The sequence below is a fragment of the Thunnus maccoyii genome, chromosome 1 (genome assembly GCF_910596095.1).
Source record: "Thunnus maccoyii chromosome 1, fThuMac1.1, whole genome shotgun sequence".
Classification (NCBI taxonomy): domain Eukaryota; kingdom Metazoa; phylum Chordata; class Actinopteri; order Scombriformes; family Scombridae; genus Thunnus; species Thunnus maccoyii.
Window position 1 is genome coordinate 33,514,197 of NC_056533.1, and position 21,907 is coordinate 33,536,103.

General features: G+C 44.0%; 1 protein-coding gene across 2 annotated transcripts in view; it reads left to right on the forward strand.

Annotated features, from left to right (window-relative positions):
- The first annotated feature begins 327 nt into the window (after window positions 1-327).
- lrp4 (low density lipoprotein receptor-related protein 4) overlaps window positions 328-21,907 on the forward strand; it is a 116,083-nt gene continuing 94,503 nt past the window's right edge. For both annotated transcript variants that reach the window (XM_042388707.1, XM_042388758.1), the window contains exon 1: window positions 328-672. In XM_042388707.1, the coding sequence (XP_042244641.1) occupies window positions 612-672 (61 nt within the window). In that variant the 5' untranslated portion in view covers window positions 328-611. The remainder of the gene's footprint in view (window positions 673-21,907) is intronic.

Sequence of the window (21,907 nt, forward strand, 5' to 3'; positions counted from 1 at the left end):
TTCTGACCACCAATCTCTTTTACAAAGACGTTGTAATTTAAGAAATGACACAACGAGAGTAGAGACTGTGGACGGGCCGATTTGTTGCGGGATAGGGTAGTACAGAGAGGGATGAGGAAAAATAAAAAGGAAAAAACAAGAAACCAGGGAGATATTTAAATAGTTTCATATCTAAATATTAATGTCATGATGAAAATTCGTCTTTGTCGCCTGTTAAAGCCCGTGTTAGCTGAAATATACCGCGATAGATTCAGCTAGCTCCCCCTTAGCTTGAGTTTGGTACAACCCACAGCTCCTTTTGGTAACTACGGCGTCGAGAACTGGAGCACAACATGTTGGAGACCGTAACCGAGCTGTTCCCCCTCTGAGTTAACTTTTTAATCCCGGTTTTGTCGCGTTATCGCACACAAGAGGAGGAGGCGGAGGAGGTCGGGGAGAGAAAAGGGGCTACAAAGTCAGTCATGGTATGAGGTTAGCGTGAAAAACCGGAGCGTCTTCTTGTAACAGAAGCCCGTTGATATTTAACAGTGAGGAGGAGAAGGAGAAGAAGAAGAAGGAAAAGGGAAAGGGAAGGGAAGCCCGGAGAAGAGAGAGAAAAGCGGGGTTCCAAGATGCAGCTGGCCGCGGTGCTGTGGGGCGCCCTGATAACTTTGCTGCTCAGCCAGAGTCCAGGTAAGAAAATGCCTATTTAACAACACTGCAAAGTGGACTTGAAACTGCATATGAGTGCGTTTTTTGGAAGAGGAGAACGGAGGTATTTTTACACCGCTAATGTTTTGGTAGTAGTGCTTTTTTTTTTTTTTTTTTTTTTAAATTCCCTCCTTATCAGATCTGTGAATTCATACATCTAAACTCAGCAGCCAAGTTTCCCCCCGTTGTGTTCAGGAAGCGTAATTTAGGTGGTTAAAATAGAAACTGTAGTGGAAAATATGCTTGTGTTCATTGTTTATTCTTTAAAAAAAAAAAAAATCTTGTTTGACAGCATGCTTTTGTAAGTCTTGAAGCGGTGGTCCGAGCTTTCAGTTTTGCAGCAGTTTATCTTGTGTTTGTTGATTGAAATTGTGAAAGTGTTGCTTTTAAGTTTATAAATTCACTTTTGACCCTCATTATGTTCTGTACTTTTGATGTCTTTTGCCTTATGTACCTGATATATCTCGCATGCCAGGTATGTGCTGTTGGGTTTATAAAGCCAGTAAATGCAGTTGTGTATTGATCTGTGAATATATGTGTTTATGGAAGTGTTTTTCGGTGTTAAATGCAGGATAGGCTGGATGTACTACAGTATGAGAGGTGTCCTGGTGTCCTGTCTGTTGTCTTCTTTCAGCCAGACTCTCATCAGTTTTGGCTGATGTGGGAATAAAACCTTGAATCTTACATCAATTGGAAAACACTGGCTGAGAATGAGATGTAAAATGTGAAGTGAAGCTGGGATGGATTTTGTGTGCTTCGGTGGTAGGGCTGAATGAAATTTTGATTATTTTGACCCATACTGCAGTTGTGATATGATTTGCGATATTAGAGTGAATGATATTTTTTACATCATTATTCTCATTCTCATTGAAAAACATTTAAAAATGATTATGGTGTGATTTTTGCAGGGATCTGTACCAAACAAAGATGTTTTCTTAAGTCTGTAGAATATGATGTGTATCTCTGCAGCACAACAATACTTAATTTAAAATGGTATTTTGACACACATTGCGCCTTTAAAAAATATTGCACCATATTGCGATTTTTACAAAATTTGGATGAATCGTCCAGCCCTATTCAGTGGATTATACGCAGATAGAAAGTTCAGCGTACAGTTGCTTAAAAGCTCACTTTTTGCTTTGCTCTGTTGTGAAAGTGATCCGCTGATTTAAAACAACAGATTCGTCCTGCACATGACAGGCACTGTCAGAGGATGCAGCCCTTATTTTCCATTCAAAAAAAAAAAAAGGAAAAGAAAATCGGGCACGCCGCTCTCTCTGCTCTGATTGCAGGTGAACTGGGTTGTTTATCTGTGATAACCTACATCCTGTGTCCCCCCCTACCCCCCCCCCCCCCCCCCACCCCCCCCCACCCCCAGCAGCTCTTGTAATAGGTCTGAGTGATTTCCACCACCCCCTTCCTATGTTTTCTCTAACACCTTGTATTTACAACATGTTAGAACAGCCGCTGGAATGCAAGGACCCTACTGAAGCTATTTCTTAACACACACACACAAACACACACACCGGGCTTACCGTCATTCATACACACATAGTCACACACACACACACACACATGCCATGCCCCCTTACATGACTTGAAAAGATGTACCCGACAGGATAACAAAAATTACATCTGTAATTGGCTGGTTAGACCTCAAAAGGAGGTTGCAGTAATTGTGACGAGTCGTAAATGTCACCAGGAGGCTGTCACCGAAATGTCAGCCAGATAAGATTCAATATCCAATTGAAAACAAAAGCCTCCCCGGATGATCCACATCCTATTTATAGTTGGGTCTTTTATCCTTACTGATGTAGTTATCAATGTTTTGTCCCGCCTCCCCCCCGTCTTATCTGGGGTTGTGCTTGTTTGATTATGGACTTGTTCTGTCATAAAGCAATTAAGTCTGCTGGGCCTGTATCATGTCTTAAACAAGTCATTGTGTGTTTCCATTGTGGCACACGACATATAGATATACCGATGCTGGTTATGAAAAGCCTTTTTGGGGGCAGAAGTTGCTGGTAGATGGTATTTCATTCTGCAATCTGCAATTCAGGATCTTTTAAAATTTGAGCGTTTTCATGCCAGGAATTCCAAATATAACATTTTCCCCCCTCAAGAGTTTTATTTTCGTCAGGGTGGAAAAGCCTCTGAAATAGCAGTTAAACCCTCATGTGACACTGACAGTCAGACTCGCACTAATGACATTATTTTAGGGCTAGTGGCTCTTAAAGACAGGGTCTTATACCACAGCTATCCAGTGGTTGGGAAACTCCAGGATACATGAAAAACCCAGCGTAGATAAATATATCTTATTTGTAATTAATTGACTAAATAAAATGTTCAAAGCAAAAATGGAATTCCAGTGGAAAACCTTAATCATATTGCAGACAAATACTGGCAAAGAGATATATATATATATGTTGGTCACTGACATTTCAGCCCTCTTGTATTAGAAGATTTACGGTACATTATAGATTCATAAAGATGAATAAAGTGTAAAGGATGTAATTTGTGAGCTGTGTACGATAAATGGCATCACAAAGGCCAGCCGTCTGTCCCGGCTGACGGTGGATGACCCAAGGCTGCGATTTATTACTCCGCCTGTTGTGTGTGTGTGTGTGTGTGAGAGAGAGAGAGAGAGAGAGAGAGAGAGAGACAGTCTCCGACATGTGTGTGAGGTCAAGATGCTTCCTCAGCTAAGTCTAGTGGCCTTGTAGTAATGGGCTGAGTCGGACTAATGGCGTGTTGGAGAGTGTGTTATACAGTTTAATGATGTGCTCTGGGACAGGACAACCCCTCACCCACTCCTACATCCCCCCCCCCCCGGACCCTCTTCATTTACTGATCAAGTATTGATTGGACTGACTCAGAGCCTCTGCTGTGTTCCACTGCATATCAGATATCAAATCACATTACAATAAAGCAGCATTGATGGATATATATATATATAGTCATAATTGAATGGGGGGGTGGGATATAAATATCTAACTTGCATGATGATGCTTCTGCAAAAAAATGACTAAACTGAGACAGTGCTGCTGTACGGATCTGACAGCTGGGCATCCGTCCAAAATCTCCTTGCTTGAGTGCAATTGGTTGGTTTTAGCTGCTGTAGCCAAACAAAGAAGGAGAAGAAGAAGAAGAAAAGGATGGGGATGATGACGGTATAATACGAGGAAAAGATGTGGGCTGCAACGAATCTCCATTGCAGTTTCCCAGATTCCAAGACTGCATCTTCGAATTGCTTGTTTTGTGCAGCGAACAGTCCAAAGGTACAAAGTTTATAATGACAATAAAACAGAGAGAAGCAGCGTTTGAGAAGCTGAAAGCAGCAGGTGCATTTTTTTGCTTGACAAATGGCTTCAATCAGTTTCCAGCGTGCAGATCATGTAAGACAGCGAGAGGTGAGGGTAGAGATGGAGGGGTTTGGGTGCTCTGCAGCCCTCCTCTGCGGTTCAGGTCGCCAGCAGCAGCCTCCTTGCCCTCCCCTGCCCGCCCGAACCCCCCCCTCGTCCGATTGATTAGCCCCCTCAGACATCGCCCTCCTCATTCCGGACCGACGCACGCTCTCACCAGTGGCCTTTTTCACAGAGCCTGCAGGCGTGGTTTTTTTTTTTTGCGTACCCAGCGAGCATCAGAATGTAAATTTATGACTTTGTCTCGCAAAATAGCTCCAACAACACATTTGATTAAGTGTTTGCGGAGTAATTGCTTTGGTATTAATGGTGTTGCAATCTTGATATTTCCGTATAACTCAGACCTACAGACAGATTTATTGCTCGCCACAAGTTGTTTTTGGTACGGGTTCCACACTGCAGGCGACGAAACTCCCTCTCTCTCTCTCTCTCCGACGGGGGAAAAGGTTGTTTTTGAGGATGTGGTCACGGCTCAGGTCTATGAAAGATGACTCCTTTGTCTTTACTCCTGGCAGGGTTTGATTGTTTTGGCGCGCCGCGTTCAACGTCCACTCCGGTGACAATCTCTTGTCGAGGCTGAACCTCGTCAGCGGCCAGAGGAAGAGGAGGAGGGTGAAGCTTTCATTAATGGGATGTGAGACTGGGGCTGCTGTGTTGGATGAGTGTATGTGATTTTTTTTTTGTAGCTTGAATGAATGTGTGTGTGTGTGTGTGTGTGTGTGTGTGTGTGTGTGCCCTCCCTGGTCTAGCTGGTTAGGTTGGTGTCAGCCAGGCTTTTGCTTTCACCGGGGGGAAGGCAGAGTGGGCCACCTGATACCCCCACTGTGCTTTGTGTGTGTCTCTGCTGAAGGGATGGAATTGCACCTCCAAGGTAGCAGTGGAGGTAACCTATGATTACTTGATTCCCCCCCTCCCCTCTCAAACAGTCTCATATGGATAAATGTCAGACCTCAGCTCCCCCTCCCCACCCCCCCCCCTCCCCCCACTCCTCTCCTCTCCTCTCCTCATGTTCCTCCACCTTCCTATAAATCACCTGGCTCTCTCTCTCTCTCTCCCTCCCTCCCTCCCTGCGAGGCCCGGCCTCCTGTGCGAGGGGGACCCCCGAGGCCCTCGTCTTTGGGGTCGTTTCTGATTTCAGAACACGATGCCACCGCCCCGGGGCCAGTTTCAATTATGTCGACCGCGCTAACATATGTCACAGATGTCAGCTTAAAGAGCACACGAGCAAACAAATAAAGTCAACCGCTGGCTGCCCTCTCGGTGCAGAGAGAGAGAAACGGGTGGCGGTGTAACAACAGAAATTACACACTGGTAGAAATTTTTGTCAAGGCTTTAATTCTGTTATACTGGTTTTATTGGATGAAGACTTGGTCACACCAGCATTTTAAAACAGCCATTCATTCCAGCTATTGTCCAGGACAAATTCCTGTCATTTTTTTGTCAGTGGAGTTTCTCCGAATCAGAGTGTGAAAGCTCAGGTAACACAGCAGCCATCCCGAGTACACGTTTGTCAAATGACATCACCAGTAGAGCTGGTAGCGTACTGTGATATTGGTACTGTCATTTAAATCTTTTGTGATATGAAATTCAGGCCACATCACCGTAGAGGTTTGGTATCGAAAGGGACGTTAGTAGGTTTTTTTAGGCCATGTAGTATGAATCTGAGTTCCTTGGGGGTTGCAGATTATTGGAGGCTGTAATAAACTCTGGTTCTCTGTCTCAGCGGGGGTCTGCTGTAGAGGACAGAAAGATAAGCAGGGCTGGAGACTCGCTGTCTGAGCGCAACCACAGGAGGAGGAGGGGGGGGGACACAAAGACATTTTGAAGGACACACACTTGTACAAATCCATAGTAACTTAATTCCTCAGTGGCTTCGCTCCTCTCTCGATTCGACTCTGGGGGAAAAAGCATCTGCCGGGATGTTAATGTAATTCTGGTAAACGTGGAAGAAGACATCAGTGTGAAATGATGGAGGCTTCGGCAGATTGTTGCATTACAAGTCCTCTTTACGTCCCCGGCTGTGGTTTCAGCCATGCATTAAAAATAAGCCACTTATTCTTCCTGTGTTGTCTCAGTAACCAAGACATCTTGGGATCCTCTTTTTCTCAGACAAAAAGAAAGACATTTGTCTAATGCCAGTGTCTGTATGGCTCCAGTCTTCACTGAGGGGCGACGGGGGGAATTCACGCAGCCATATTTTTCAGCGTGTCTAATGGGTTAAACTGCGCAGTGGGCCACACGCACAAACATATGGTTTAGAGATGACTTTTGTCACTGTGCGACAGAAACATCTGAACAATTTTTCAGCGCAGGACAGTTATCCCATTGTCACTTTTCAGGAGGGGGGTGTCCAATCGCTCTCGGAAATGAATGGCCAGTTGAAAGTTTTATTTTTGAATAGACGGCAGTTAATCATTGACATCCCTGTGGCGGAAGATTTACAACCGGTGACAACAGCTGTAGTGACGTCTTGACATTACTGATCAAGATTTTTACAGGATGTTTTTGATTTGTTAAGATTGAAAAGTTGGAAACGCGGTGATGTTCTATATTTTTTTTTTCTTCGTCAATAAATCCCATGAAAATACAGAACCCAAGTATGTGACTCGTTCCACATTCGCTTTCCTGCCGCTGTAAACACTCACCAAATGTGTTTTTAATCTTTTTCATTCATTCATTCATTCAATCTTTATTCAATCTTGAAGATCACTGAGGGCGTTCCCTCGTTCACAGTGATGTGGAGAGTCTGGGGCTGAAAATAGTCCCCAAGCAGTGCACAATGTTGTCCTGTTTGACTAATGTTTGCTAAAAAAACTGCAGTAGCCAGCTGTTTTAGCCAGTCTTTTTATTAATGTACTTACGTCTCTCCTGTAGGAACAAATGCGCAGCTGAGTGCTACAGACAGGGTAGGGAAATTGGAAAGTATTCAAGACGGACTCGCACATTGCTGGTTTTTTGTCTTTTAATGGGATTTCTTGGCAATAAGAAAAATATGAAAGACTTCAACTTTATCCTTTTTTAAAGATATATTTCTCTGAAAACCTAAAAAAAAAAAAAAAAACAATCTGCCAAAGCTGCTTTCATGGTTAGCTGTTTATGCCTTTGTCCTCTCCCCTCTATGTAGACAGTAGACAGAAAACAGATGGGGTGAGAGTTCAGGATATAAATAACTACAGAGACAGACAGGCTACTTTACTAACTGGACATGGCCTCATTCACTACACCGAGGTCATAGACCGATACATGCTTTCTACTACATCGCATGGCAGCTCACAATAAAAAAAAAAAACCCCAGCAAGTTCTCTATGCTGCCTCATGGAAGAAACAGGGAGACGAGACTCTTTCTGTCTTTCTGTTAATTGGTGCCAGGATGAGATTCTTCTTCATTTCACAAACTGTGGTTACAGAGAACACACACACACACACACACACACACATACACACTCTTTCTTCCTTTCCATTAGTATTTGGCTTTGAAAAATCTGTGTTTTGAGTATTAAATACTCACTGCCTGTAAGCTTCAAAAGTTACTCTGACAAGTTCTGCTCTGAGTCAGTTATTATCATGGCAAAAAAAGTATTAAAACATCCGACTAAGCTTGTCATAACGCTCCTCCAGCATAACTAATGAACTTCCTGTTGGTCCATACGTTCCAAATAATTGCTGCTTTACTTAAATATTGCAAAATATGCTTACTTTAGGTGGAGCCTCTACATTATGAGAAGGCGATGGCATGATTTTATAATTGTTTTTTGGCCGTGACTCCGGGTCACCAAAGGAATCCGTTAACCGATGCGAATCCAAGCCGACTCCAGCTGCAGGAGTAACCTTTTCCGAGCCACCTTTCAAGTCTACAGGAGGTGATTATCTGATACTCCGACAGATTTCTCAGAGGAAAATCTCAGCTCAGAGCTACATGACCATTTGTGTCCTTTTTTACTAGATCTTTTCCAGATATATTTTTTTTTAAAGTTTTTTGCCACATAGCTGCCTTTTTTCTCTAGCGGGGTTGTTTTTCCTTCTTTTTCTGTTTTTACTGATTATATCTCTGCCCCTCCCCCTCGCTCAGCACCATAAAGGCAGCTCATGGTCGACCATCTTTTAACCGTCCTGCCCACCCTCTCTGTTCACCAGTGGGGGTCCTGCAGATGGGGGTCCTGCAGCTGTCTCAGAGATCACCTCCCAAAAGGTGCCTGAATGAAGAGGCTCCTCATTTCCCCTCAACATGCCAGCATGCACACACGGCCTGCTTAGGCATATGTTCATGAACACACACACACACACACACACACACACACACACTCACAGCTTCCATCTCAAGCTTCAGATAAGATTAGAGTGTGATATGATTTGACTGAGACCCCACACACACACACACACTTACCTCAACACACACATTTTCACCAACACATAGCGGCGAGTGTTAAATCATGTATGTTAGTTCACACTGTGAGCAACGTAATGAACATAAAGTGAAGCTTAACATTTTTCAAGTCTTAAAACAACACAGGCATTCCCATATTGAAAGGAGGTATCGGTTGTAATCGTTCCTTCTGTCCATACAGGTTGCGGTGAGATGCTGACACGTGATTGTAATCGTAAGCGACGGAAGACAAAATTCATAATCCTTAAAGTTCAACCGAAGCTTAGATGTGGCTTCGTCTGTCTGACCTAGTTATATCAAATGAATATCTTCCAAAGCGTCCTCCTTATTGCATAATTCCCTTTTTTTATTGTTTCCCTGGACAGTGTTCGCTCGCTGAGCTGTGGTGAATGGATTGCAGAACAGAGAGAGAGGAAATATTGTACTAAAAACACAGGAACTTTGGAAGTTACCCAATCGATTCGACTAAGTCACACCGCTTAGCTTCAGCTGATCTTTAAAATGCATTTTTTTTTTTCCACAAACTAAAGACTGAATTTCGGTCGGCGTCTCTTACATTGTAATCACATTAAGAAAAGATCTCTTCACGACCCGGAATGGACAGGAAATACAATTACGTGCGGGCATGTGACTTCAGGAGATATGAAAGTAGATATCATTTAAAGGCCTGATGTATCTATAGTCAGCTGTAGTAACTTCCTTTTGTGTTGATGCTTTACACTGGCTGCGTAGTGTACATAAGTCATTATTTTCAGCTTTTTTTAAGTAAAAATTAGGAATTTATGGCTTGAATATTAAAATATTTCTGCAGGTTTACTGTTTTAATAACTTTGTTGGACTCACTGTCTCATCTGTAGTTTAATCAGCAGCACCTCCCTTTTTTTTTTTACTAAGGACCCTGTTTATTATAAACAAATCCACTCCTTTTGTTGGTAAAATCAGTCCAAAACAAAACAACCATCTTTCAGTTCACCTGCATGTCGTGCAGTATATTTGAAATAAACCAAGCTTGGATCATCTCCGATCTTATCAGCGGCTCTAAAGATGATATGCAGGTGTTCTCTTCATCTTCATCTGGAGGTGTTTCGCTCTTGTGATGGAATAACCTCACAGATAAAGCTTTGAACGGTGCTTATTAACATCTCTTTTCATATCGCAAGCAGAATACAGAACTGTGAAACTGAATCACACTGATTGCTAAACCAGGAAGGAAACCTGATTAGCTGTCCATCGCCGAGGACTGAGAAAAGTTCATTAGTGTCCACCGAGGCTCACTTTTAGTCGAGGTCGGTGTATCATTCGGCCCTGCAGGAAAAACAGCTGAGCAGACTCGAGTGACTTCTCGATCACGCCGCTTACAGTATGAACATGTGGTGTATCGGTGTCGCCTTTCCCTCCCCGCACCTCCCAGTGACTCTACACATGCATGGAAGCACCTGCTAAGTATCTGATGTCCTTCTAGCCATTGAAACCAGTAGGAGGCACGCCGCAGCGCCTGTGGAATTAAAAACACGTCCAAAGAAATCTCTGACACATTCATAGAAACTCGCTTTTAATGTTACAGCAGACTTCAAAGGCTGCAATGTCTGTGAAGATACAAGAGAGGATGGATAATAGCTTTTGGTATTTATTACATAGATGCAGAAATATACTCAACTATTAATTTATGTCGGTCGGTGTCGGTGTCAGCACTACACCTACAAGAAGCTACACAGATTCAATACATTATACTTAAAATTAAACACTGTAAGTTAACAGAACTGGGGGGTGTACAATCACCTGACTTTTACTTTCTCACAGGAATTATCTCAGAGCGTAGCTCGGGTACGCACGGCGGCAGCTGAGACTTCCCCGGGCCTCGTATAATCTCAGAGCTCCTTTGCCCTTCTAAAGTGACATCTCTCACTTTTGTCCGCTCGATACTGACGCACAGTGATGTCACCTGAAAGTGTGAGAGCCGAAACTTGACTCTGGACACAGACACAAACATACACACACACACACACACACACAATGCTTGACCTGAGAGAGTGCGGTTGCCTCGCAGCTAGTTGTCGATGCAGTTAAACACTGTACCTGTGTAACGCTTCCTTGAGGAGGGGGGAAAAAAAATAAGTTAACTCCCACATCATTCTCCACCGTATGCCTGCCAGCTCCTTTACATTCTTTCCCCTACTCTTTCTACTTCTACCATTTTCTTTCAATGGACCCTTACCCTGCAGGCACTAACTCAACCAGGCCTGTGATGAGGGGAAATTGAGGTGCTAGTTGTGGAGGTGGTGAGGGTCTTTATTAAACAAACAAGTGAAGGGGCTTTGGAGGCCCCATTGAGGCCTGGAGCTGGAATGGGGACGCGACTGAAAGCGCTGCACTCCCTAATGAACTCGAGTGGCCCATAGAAGCGGAGGCCTTTTCACAGAAGCCAAGGAGGACAAAGTGTCAAAACAAGCCCAGCCCCTCGCCGTTCACAGGGGCTAAACGCCGCCTTTTGACTCTGTGGAGTGTGGGCATCTGAAGGGGAGGCCATGAGGAGAAAGGAGGGGGAGGCAGAATGTACTTGTTAAAACAATGGCCTCTTAAATCAAGCACCCCTCCTCGCCTCTCTTCTTCTCCTTAGCCACTCCGCTCCCGCCTCCCTAACCCCCCCCCCTCCTTGTATCGCCTCGACTTCCAATTAGACCTACTCTTGCACAAGCGGTTGAAAGCCCTATATATCGCAGGGGCCTCAAAGGAGGAGGCTTTGGAGTTTGCGTCTCTGTAGCAGTGTTGCCTCTATGAAAGGTCTTAGTATTCAGAGGACAGCCTTGTTTGGGCTCCTCAAAGCACTCAATCTGCCACCGGGGACTTGTGTACCATCATGTCCTCTCCGTTCAACCGCCTCTACTCTCCCTTCTTCTTCTTCTCTTTTCTGAGCCGCTCCACCCCCTCTATTCCTTTTTCTCTCCTTTCTCCGTCCCACCCTTAGCCAAAACTCTTTCTTCTGTTTGTGACCCCTCCGTCGCTCCTCCATGCATGGCTGCTCGCGGGGGCCGGGGGGGGGGGCAGGAGCAGGAGCAGGAGCAGGAGCAGCAGCAGCAGCAGTACACGGCCAGGCCTCTAGCACTCTGCTGCCTCCCTCCCCTCAGTTGTTTAGCCATGGATGAAAAGTGGAGACAAATATGTCTGTGGTTCAAAGTCCATCCCGGCAATTACAGTGACTGATTAAAGAGTTGGCCTACACAGGCAGCTATGTATAATACTACAACTCCCACTCTTGTGTTTCATAACAGGACCTTCAGAATAGAACTGAGCTCAGCAGTGCCCTGATAAGGCCCATGGCTGGCTGAGTCGACCGTTTAACGGCGCGGCGATCGGGAGCCGGTGCCGTAAAAGAGGCCACGATTGTTTTATGACAAGAGTTTATTATAAGAAGAGCAGACAGTATTGTGATTTTTTTTTACTACTGTGCATTGAATTGCGAAACAGAACAGAGACGTGGAAATAAACAGAATATGAAAAGAGTGAAAGAATAGTTTAGGGATCAATGAGTAGACCGGTGCTGCAACAATCAATCGATCACTTCTCATATATGAACTTTTAAATTGAATACTTCTTTTGCTTGATGCTTTTAAGACATCGGTAAGACAGGAATTATTTATATGCTAAATCATAAATCGATTTAATAAAAAAAAATATATATTGGTAAGATTAATCAATAGCAAAACTGTGAGAGTCTTTGTGCTTTACAACACTCACGCTCACTGTTGCTGCACTCAGAGTGAAACGTATCTGTCCTCTTCTTGCCAGACAACCACATCAGTCTCGCAGCGCTGGAATCCTGTCTCACAAACAATGGCTGTATTGTTTGGTGTTGTTTATTTGCAAGTTCGAACTCGGATGTCTGATTTACCTTGGATTTCCCTGTCATCATCACATGCACAAACGGTCTCAAACGGAGGACCGTGATTACAACCAGGGTCAATTTCAAACGTCAGTGTAAACATAAGTAATGTCTGCAAGACTGAGAGTCTTTTGAACTTTCAATCTCCTCAAAGACACGCTGTACTTCCTGTTTGTTGCACAGATAATTGCAGGATTAATTGATTAGATTTTGTGTTGATAGAAATCTTGGATTTCTGCCATTATGATATCTTTGTGTGTTGTAACTGTAATGCTGTGCTCAAGGAAATATGTCAGATGCTAAACAGTATCGCACGCACAGTATGCTGTAAAAATCAAACCCAGAAAACAAATCTTCACTAAACTGAAGGATAAAATTCTGCAAAACTGAGAATACATAATCTTCCAGTGTCTCTTACTTTTGAATGTGTTTGTTTAGTAGTTGAATGCCAGCATAAAAGTGAGGGGATTTTTCAAAAGTCTTTTAAAAATGATCAGGAAGCAGTAGAGTTAGTGGAAGGAAGGAAAGGGAAAAGAAAGGAAAAGAGGATGAATAATGAGTGAAACAATGTTACAGTGACTTTGCCTGAGGGTGCATGTAGCAGCCACTCTCAGGGGCCGGAATTAGTCTTTTATGCCTTGAGGCTAAAACTAGAGGAAGATAATAATAACAACAACAACAACAACAAGACTCTCCACCAGAACCAGGGGAACCATCCGTCTGGACTGAAGTGAACTGAAACGGGCCTCGACGATATTCTGCTGAGAGTCGGCGCTAATTGGGTCAGCATGATTTTCCACTTTTGCTGCTAGGTGGTTGATCTACGGGGCTTCTATTCTGAGAAGCACCTACTTAAGCGATTGTATCGGCCATCAAGAGACGAATCCATCTATGTTGGGCGAAGTCCATCGTCCTCGTTCGCATTTAGCCCACATTTATTTAAGAGCTCGCTCCAAATCACAGTCATGGCCCAAAAATGGTTTCTCTCAGAGGCTTGTTCCACTTCTTTTTGTGATTTTTTTTTGACGTGACCTTGAGTGTCCACTTTCTATCACTGTCACACATGGCAGAGACACCGCAAGCTCATATGGGGATAATTTTTTTTTATTTTTATTTTTATTTTTTGAGAGCTGAGGATAGACCCCCTGCATCGTCAGGCTGGTCAGTAACAAGCTGGGGCCTCGGGTGGTTTTCCTAAAGCTAATCCGTAAAGTATGTGTGTGTGTTTTTGTCTGATTAAAGGAGAGAAGGCAGAGTTTGGTAGCAGAGGTTTGACCCGAGTTGAAGTTAAACTTCTAGAAGTCATATGGAACATGTCAAACGCTGCACTGTGGTATCAACAACAATCAGCCAAAAATGTATTTATGCTGTTTTCCCCCTTCATGCTCAGATTGGACCAAGACAGGAATCTAGTGCGCCAGGCAGCCCAAAGGCTGTCTTATAGATTTGCATTGGTGGCAGATGCTGAGTGTGTTGCTTGCTTCCTACGTTATGAGGCAATTGGGGATAGAGCAGGCAGGGATGTTTTTGTCCAGGCCCTGGCAGACTGGTGCTGCTTACAGATCCTGTCCAGGTGTTAGCCTGGGAGGGAGAGGAAATCTGGGGCACCGTTAAATCAGAGCCAGGCCTGGACCCAGCCCTGTAGGCTGTAGCAGCATGCTGGGGGACGGAGGGGTTGGACTGGGCTATTGAAAGCCTCTGGTCAGTGTCCAAACTGTTTCATTTTCACTCTTTCACTGTCCGTGGTAGTCTGATGGCTTCAGTTTCATTTATATGCAGCTTAATTTCCATGAGGACCGAACTGTTTACTACAGTTAGAAATGAAAAACTGACTTTTCAGTTGCTTATGCGTTTTAAAACTTGTACCTTTTTAAAGTGGTGTAAATCCACTGAACGTCTGATAATCCAAATAAAAACCATGCACAGGCATTTATAGGTGAATATACAATCAAATGTATGAATTCAACCAGGAAAAGCAAATTGGAGAGGAAGCAAGGGTTGCCAGAAAATTAACTCATAGCAAGCAAGATGTAAGTGAATTTTGTGTGTGAGAGTTTAGGTTTTGGTGAGCAAAGAATGCATATTGAAGAGGTATTTGAATGCCTGCTGCAAACATCAGATTTACACATTACTTGCATGTAACATCCATGATATTGTCAGGTGCAAATGAGGTCCAAGCCTAATAAGATATGTCGCTGTCTGAGGATTCGGCCTCGTGCTTTTTATCAGCCTGTTTACTCTGGTAAACATTGGTAATTGCCAGATAGGGGTGACCTGGGGTCTGTGGCCCTCTGTAAGGTTCAGTCTAAGTTCTAAGGTCAATATATACCGACTGCCCTGCAGAGCTTGATTTACACACCACTCTCCTGTGTATGCTATACATAAACCAGCAGTTAGAGCACACTTACAAACACTGACAATGTCAGTCAGTGGCCTCTCTGACTGCCTGTCCTCCTGCAGGCTAATTTAGATGTTGACTGCAAATGGTTAATGGACTGTATTTATATAGCACCTTTCTAGGCTTTCAACCACTCAAAGCGCTTTTACACCGCGAGCCACATTCAACCATTCACACACACACATTCATAGGCCGATAGCTGCCATGCCTGTTCATCAGGAGGAGTTATCTCGCCCAAGGATACTTCAACATGTGGACTGGAGGAGCCGGGAATCTAACCGCCGACCTACCTCCTGAACCACAGCCGCCTCGATTGATAACCGTAACCTTGGCAGACAGCAGGGAGGCAGGGACGCACTTTAGAGCAGCTTTTATAAAACACCATCGCTTTGGAAAATTGCTCATTTAATAGGGATGCTGCTCTTGCTCGCTGAAGAGAACGGCACACAAAGCTCTAAAAGCATATTTCAAGGTTTTTTTACTCTTCCGCATGCCCTCCCACTCAATGTTGAAGCATTAATTTTATGTCCCATGTTTAGACCAGCATTTAGGGTCATGCTGAGGCTCAGGAGTGGCTCAGTGAATGTATGGTCTGCTCGTTGTAAATCAGAGCTCATTCCTCTGAAGACGAACTGTACATCACCACCGCCGTCCAAGGAGAGAGATGAGTTTTCGTTTTAGATCAGCGAAGGAAAGGTCACTACTTTCGGCTTCAGGATATAAGAGGTGCTTCCGTCTTACACATTCGTTCATGGTAAATCCCTGACAGGTGTCACAGCTTAAATGTGAGTCTCGTCAGCGCTGCAGTACATGCATTTCCCTCCGTCATGTGTGCTTTCATGTCGCGGTCGTGTGTATGTATGTGAGACAGGTGCCAGGGTGCAGTCAAGTTGCCATGCGGTCGTAGCAGTGGGCCGAAATAAAAAAGGTTCAGCTGGCGCCTGGCGCCCATAGTGCTCCCTCTCAGATATGTGTCTCTGGCAGCTTGCCACAAAAATATATACACACACACTTCAACCAGGAACCACTCAACTAACACTGTTGATTATAACACATACATACACGCACTCCCAAACATTCACATCTTTTCTGTGCTGATTTTCTTCCTCTGCTTCCACAGCTGAAGCTGGAAGCCTCAGCTCTGCTGTCACTCCAGGGGGTTCAGGTAGACACCGGTATATGGCTGAGCGGTGCCAGCCCGTTTTATAATTGGATTTAGTGTTGGCACTCTTCCTTCCCCACCTTCAGCCGGATAACATTGATTTATGAGGGAGGCCTGGGAGACTCCATGTGCCCGAGTCCAACAAGCATTGCACTACATTCAAGGCTTTGTTTCCCGCTGTTGGCTGCTCTGCTGTCATTGAACTAAGAGGTGCTGTAAATATCTGGTAATACACTTACTACTAATTTAGATTAGTGTGGGTGATATGGTTTTATTACCTCTGCTTATCTGATAAACTGATTAAAAGTTAGTCTATTGGTGTTGTTTTTTAGACTGTCTGGAGAACAGGGTTGGGATTTGCAGGATGTTTTTGTGGCTTTTGTGTCTGCCTAATCGTTACAGCTAATAGAAGTTGATCAAATCTGACTCCAATATAAAATCAGAATCTTTAAGAACAACATCAGGTTTAGCTTTTACCACTTTAAAGAAACAAAAGTTTAAGAAGTGAAACTGAAAAGACTGACATATAAATCCTTAATACATTCTAAAATGTTCCCAGTTATATTACATATATTAGCTAAATTGCTACCTGGATGTTGTGTTAATTACTGTTGGATAGTAAGAAAGAGGCCAGACCATATTGATTGAAGATTCGTTAAGACTTTAAGCTCAACAAATTTTAACCGACTTGGAACCAGATCCAAAATGGAATCAGCTATCAGAACCCAACCCGCCATTCCAGTGTCTCACTTGCCCTCCAGTTACTGTAATTACGCCCCCCCCCCTCCCCACCCTTAAACCCTCTACTCCGTCTCACTCAGGTGTAGGGTGTCAGCCTCCTCCTCCTCCTCCTCCTGCCTCAGGGGTTTTTTGGACAGCTATTCTTGGTGGAGGAGTGTGCTCGTTCGCTAGCGCCACACCGTCACCCCTTCCCCACGCTAACCCTTCCCCCCCCCCCGCCCTTGCATCAGATGACCTGTTGCCCTTCAGAGGAGGACGCAGAGGTTATGCGCCTCCAGGACTCACAAACACTGACCGTCTGACCACTTAAGCAGCATAGAAGCAGTCCTGGAATGCAAACAAACGCTCCCCTTACCCTTGAACTGCCTCTGACCTCGGTTTAGGGAGGGGATGACGGTCAGGATAACGGGTGGATGATGTACCTGTCATCCACCTTCTGGAGAAGTTTCTTTGTTGAGCAACTAGGGTGTGTCATGTCCTTCATCTGGTCCAGTGTAAAAGGGAGTTAATTCTTTGATATCAGCTTTCTTTGCAGCTGTTAGTCCAACACATAGTATAAAGGTGTGGTCAGATGGGACCAGCTGGAATTAGGGTGGGTGTTTAGCCTGAAGAATGATGAGATAAGCTGTGGCTTTTGGAGTGATTCTCAGTTGATATGCATTTGAAATATCCTGGACTGGTCTTATGATATTTTGGCACATGATAACTACACTCCTACTGATTCTCCACCCAGAAGTGTATCTTTTGTTTGTCACAAATGACTATGATAAGTTCCTAGTTTGATCCTTAAGCAGAGAACAGTCTGTTGACAATGGATTCCAATGCACCACCTTGCCTGAAATGAAAACCACCTTAAAAAAAAAAGAGTCTGGCTTGCCTGCATAGACTGTATTTTTCCATTCACATAATTATAATTTTACATCTGAGGCCCATAAGGATGGCAGTCCCTAAAAAGAAATCAGAGAGATTCCCAATAGCACGTCACATGACGATGTAAACTCTAGTTTCCTCCTTCACATAATTAGTTTTTACACCGGCGACCCCACAAAGACGCCAGCCCCAGTAGAGAGCACCGAGCCACTCTCGGCGGTGAGTCACATGACGGCAGGAAGCTCGGAGATAAAGCTGAGACAATGTCCAGGGAACATCAAGTGCTGACCTCGTGTTCCTGATCAGTCAGACAGCTCAGGGCTCGCCGTTCTGCAACAGAGCCACTATTCACTGCAGCGACAGACTAGCTAAAACCCCAGTCACTCCCAGACGCAACCACTGCTGACACAGCTCAAGACAAACACATGATGCACTTCTGAATTATCCTAATTCATTCAGATCCACTTAAAATGTGCAACATCACACAAAGGACATGAACTCCCAAGTTTCAAAGAAGAAAATAAAATTATTACTTTCTGTATACAAATCTGAGAAATTATTCTGTAAAGTCCTTCCCAGTTGTATACATGCTCATAATTGCATTACCACGCTGTGATTATATAGTGCTGGCAAATAAATGAAGAGATGTTGGTCACTGTGGTGGATTAGGTAACTCTAGAATGTTTCAAGTCTCTGCAAGTTGATTTTTTTCATGCTGTAGTTAAATGAATTGAAACCGCCCCAGAAGGTTGGAAAACATGGAAAAACACTATGGTAATGTGAAAAAAGACAGCATTTCTAGTAAAAAGGGGGGGAAAAAAACAGCTGTATTTCTTATTTTTCTGTCTCCCCATTTGTTCTTGGAAAGAGTTAAATGAAAATTCTAATTCCTCCCTCTGATACACTGCCGCGGTTATATAACTCAACGGTCAACCGCTTATTCTTTGACAAAGTGTTGTAATTTGTGACTTTCTGCGCACCCATTCTTTTCCTCGATCTACCTCATCCGCTACTTAAGTTTATGGTTTTTCTCGATTTCCCTGAAGCACTTTTGAAAAAGTCTCACAGAAGGGGCCTGAGCATGTTGCATTCAGCAATGCTTTTTATGTGTCTCAAAGAGAACAATACTAGTAGTGATTGCAATGATAGCATAGTAAGAGCGAGACATTGACTTGTTTCCAGTAAAGAAAAAAAAATCATGATCCCACCCCTCTCATTCAAAAGACAACATGCATCGGCGCTGTGTTGCTTTCTGGTCTGTTGAAATGTAGTGGAGAACCTGACTAAATAGTTCAGAAGGTCATTATTTCATTCATTAGGTCTTTATTTTGAAAAGTCCTCAATTGGGTTAGAGTAGATTCATACGTGAAGGTTGAGAATAGATGGAGAAAGGATAGTAATTGTAGAGAAGCTGCAGTTTTCAACGCCATCACACACGTCAACGCTTCTTCCATCAATGCATTAGTGTTTCGAGTGCCTTGGTTTGACCTTTTAAGCTATTCATTTTTCAGAAGATGGGCTGACCATGCTTCAGAAAGGCGTCATGGAATAGCAAGAACACCACAAAACAAAGAGGAGTGCTGAAACTGTTCTCTTTGGGGAAGGTTGAGTGGGCTTATTTTCACATGAAAGCTACTACTTCATTGATTATGCTTGTACTGAAAATTGCTCTACTCCTGTTAAAAGTGAATAGCAGCAGCAGCAGCTCAGGATCTCTGTGACAGCGCTGAGTCATGGACGGCTTAATGGTGTTGTGCCCTGTTTACTGCGTGTACAATGTCCTTACAGATATTTCCATTCCTCTGGGAGAGAGAGAAACACTTCTTATCTGCAAAGCTACAGCACCAGAAAGGGAGAGAGAGAGTGAGAGAGAGAGGGAGAGAGAGAGAGATACAGGCAGAGGGAGGAGAGGGGGAGAGAACATCAAAAGGATGTGATGCTAAATATACTCATACCATTTTTGGCTCTACGTGCGCATCTATATCTCGCTGTGTGGGCTTCAAAAGAGGAAACTGAATTGTCAACATGTAACTGATTAAGTCTGCTGAGAGCTTCTTGTCATAGAGACGTTCCGACTAGGGATGTAACGATCCATCAATCTGGATTGATGTGTCAATTCAATGATCCAGTATCATGAAAAGTGAAAACATCAATCCCTATCATTACGCCTTTATTTTGAAATTCCTGTGGCACATTTTTGTCACCGTTTCCGTCCAAGTGCACCTCCTTTTAAGACAACGCTAGCGGCCCCAGTGCCAGGCAGATAATGGCGAGCAGCCAAGAAAAAAAACAGGATATGTACTCCCCTCTCGGGAATAAATCAACAGTATGGAAATATTTTGTATTCCAGAGAAAAGACAAGTCAACAGAAAAATCAAATGCCATATGCAAAAAAAAAATTTTTGAGATAAAATACTCAGAAAAACATGATAAACCTGGCCGGACACCTAAAAAAAAGAAACACGGCATTGTCCCCCTGCGTTAGCGCTAACGTTAGCCTCAACGTGTCAGATGCCTGCTCACCAGCTTTGACCGACTTTTTTCTGCAAAAACTGAACTCTTAAAGAGCGATGAGTATCACAGCTGCCATTTCATATTTCATTTGCAAAGACAAGACACCTTTACAGCGTTGTCGAGGACGATGGTTTCCGTGAGCTACCGCGTACTCCGGAGCCTCCGTCAAGACGGCACTTCAGTGAAACATGTTGGAGTGGTTTTTAGAGCAACGAGCTGCAGTGTGTGTGCTTCACTCCTGGACAGAAAACTAAAGAAAGGCGCAAATGATGTGCAATGAAAGTGACATCACTGCAGCTTGAAGACTGGGCTATCATGTGTGAGGAAGATAAGCCTGCTGTGTTTGTCATTGCACCACTTAAAGCTAAATTGGTGGAGTATTTCAGTATCTCAGAGGAAGACTCCACTTTAGTAATAGAGATGAAGCAGACTATAGCCAGGGAGCTCGAACAGCGATATGTGGACGTGCAACAAGTCTTGCATAGAGCCTTAGATGCAAGGTTCAAGAATCTGCCATTTCTAAGTGAGGAGGAGAGAGATGCAACATCCCGGTGTCTCATACGTGAGGCTGCAGTGTGTGAGACCAGAAAGTAAGATCATATTTTTTTGTCCATTTGTAGAAACGTTTCAGAAATGCAAACGCTATTCACTTCTAAAACAAGTAGTCAAGCTGACCAATTACAAATCTTACAGTCTCGGTTGGTGTGCAGTTTTTGAGGAGGTGCACATCGGCTCTGGCGTACCCCACAGTGTAACTTTTGAAGGCCGAGGCTGTATTCAGACCAAATCAGGCAATGTGTGTGTGGGTGTGTTTGTGCTCTAGAATGTAACCGCTGTGAGACAGTCAGAAAATAATGTTTTATTAATCTGATTCACCGGCTTTCTCGCTACCACTCACTCCGCCCACCGCTTTACCCTAACCCTTTTTTTCCTCTCATCTTTTTTAAAATGAGTCGGGAAGTCGACAGCAAAGCCTAACTTTACTTTTAACGTTATCAAATGAAGAGAAATGTCCTCCCCTCCTCCTGCTCAGAGTTTTTACAGCTCTGATTGGTCTGATTGCCATCTGTGATTGGCCAGCGCATTGGTGACGTCGGGTTGCGTTTCTCCAAAAGTTGACTCTGGATTAACTCTCTCCCTGCAGCCTAAATGCACTACCCACAATCAAATGAATGGGAGGACTGGCGTTTGTGCCGTACCGCCGTCACCCTCTACCTCACAAGACTAAATACAGCTTTATGGCTGCAGCTCAGTGATGGCTGAGTCAAGTAGTGGCGGCTGCGGAGAGATGATGGGACATCAAACTCGAAGAGGAATGAGAAAAAAAAACGAAAGGTAAAGGAAAAGGGAAGAGTAATGTCTCACCCGTGAATCTAAACTCACTCTGTGTCTCTCTCCCCATATCTCCCACCCAGGCACTTCATTGCTTCCTTATCCATCACACACACCCATCTCCGTATCACACTGTTGACTCTGCTTATCTGAACTATTGCTAAACAGCCGTCCTTTGTGTATAACCCTTGTAGGGACATTGGGATAGCATAGTATGAATGTTATCTGCCATGCCGGACTTTAGATAGAATGTGGCTCAGGTTTTAGGAGCGGTTTGCACTGGAAGGAAGAGAACTGGAAGTTTGCCAGACTCTCCTTTCCTCTGTGGAGTCTGGCTATCTAGTCCTTAATGTAACCTTGACTGTGCCGAAGATTGCCGCTCAGACGGACGTCAAGTTCTAGATTGCTCCAAGCCAGGACCAGCACGCCGGTCTGTCATGCCCAGACAAGAGCCTCCGTCTCTAGTCTGGCCTTAACTCATGGGCCCTGAGGCTGGATGCCGAGCCGTGGAGCTGTG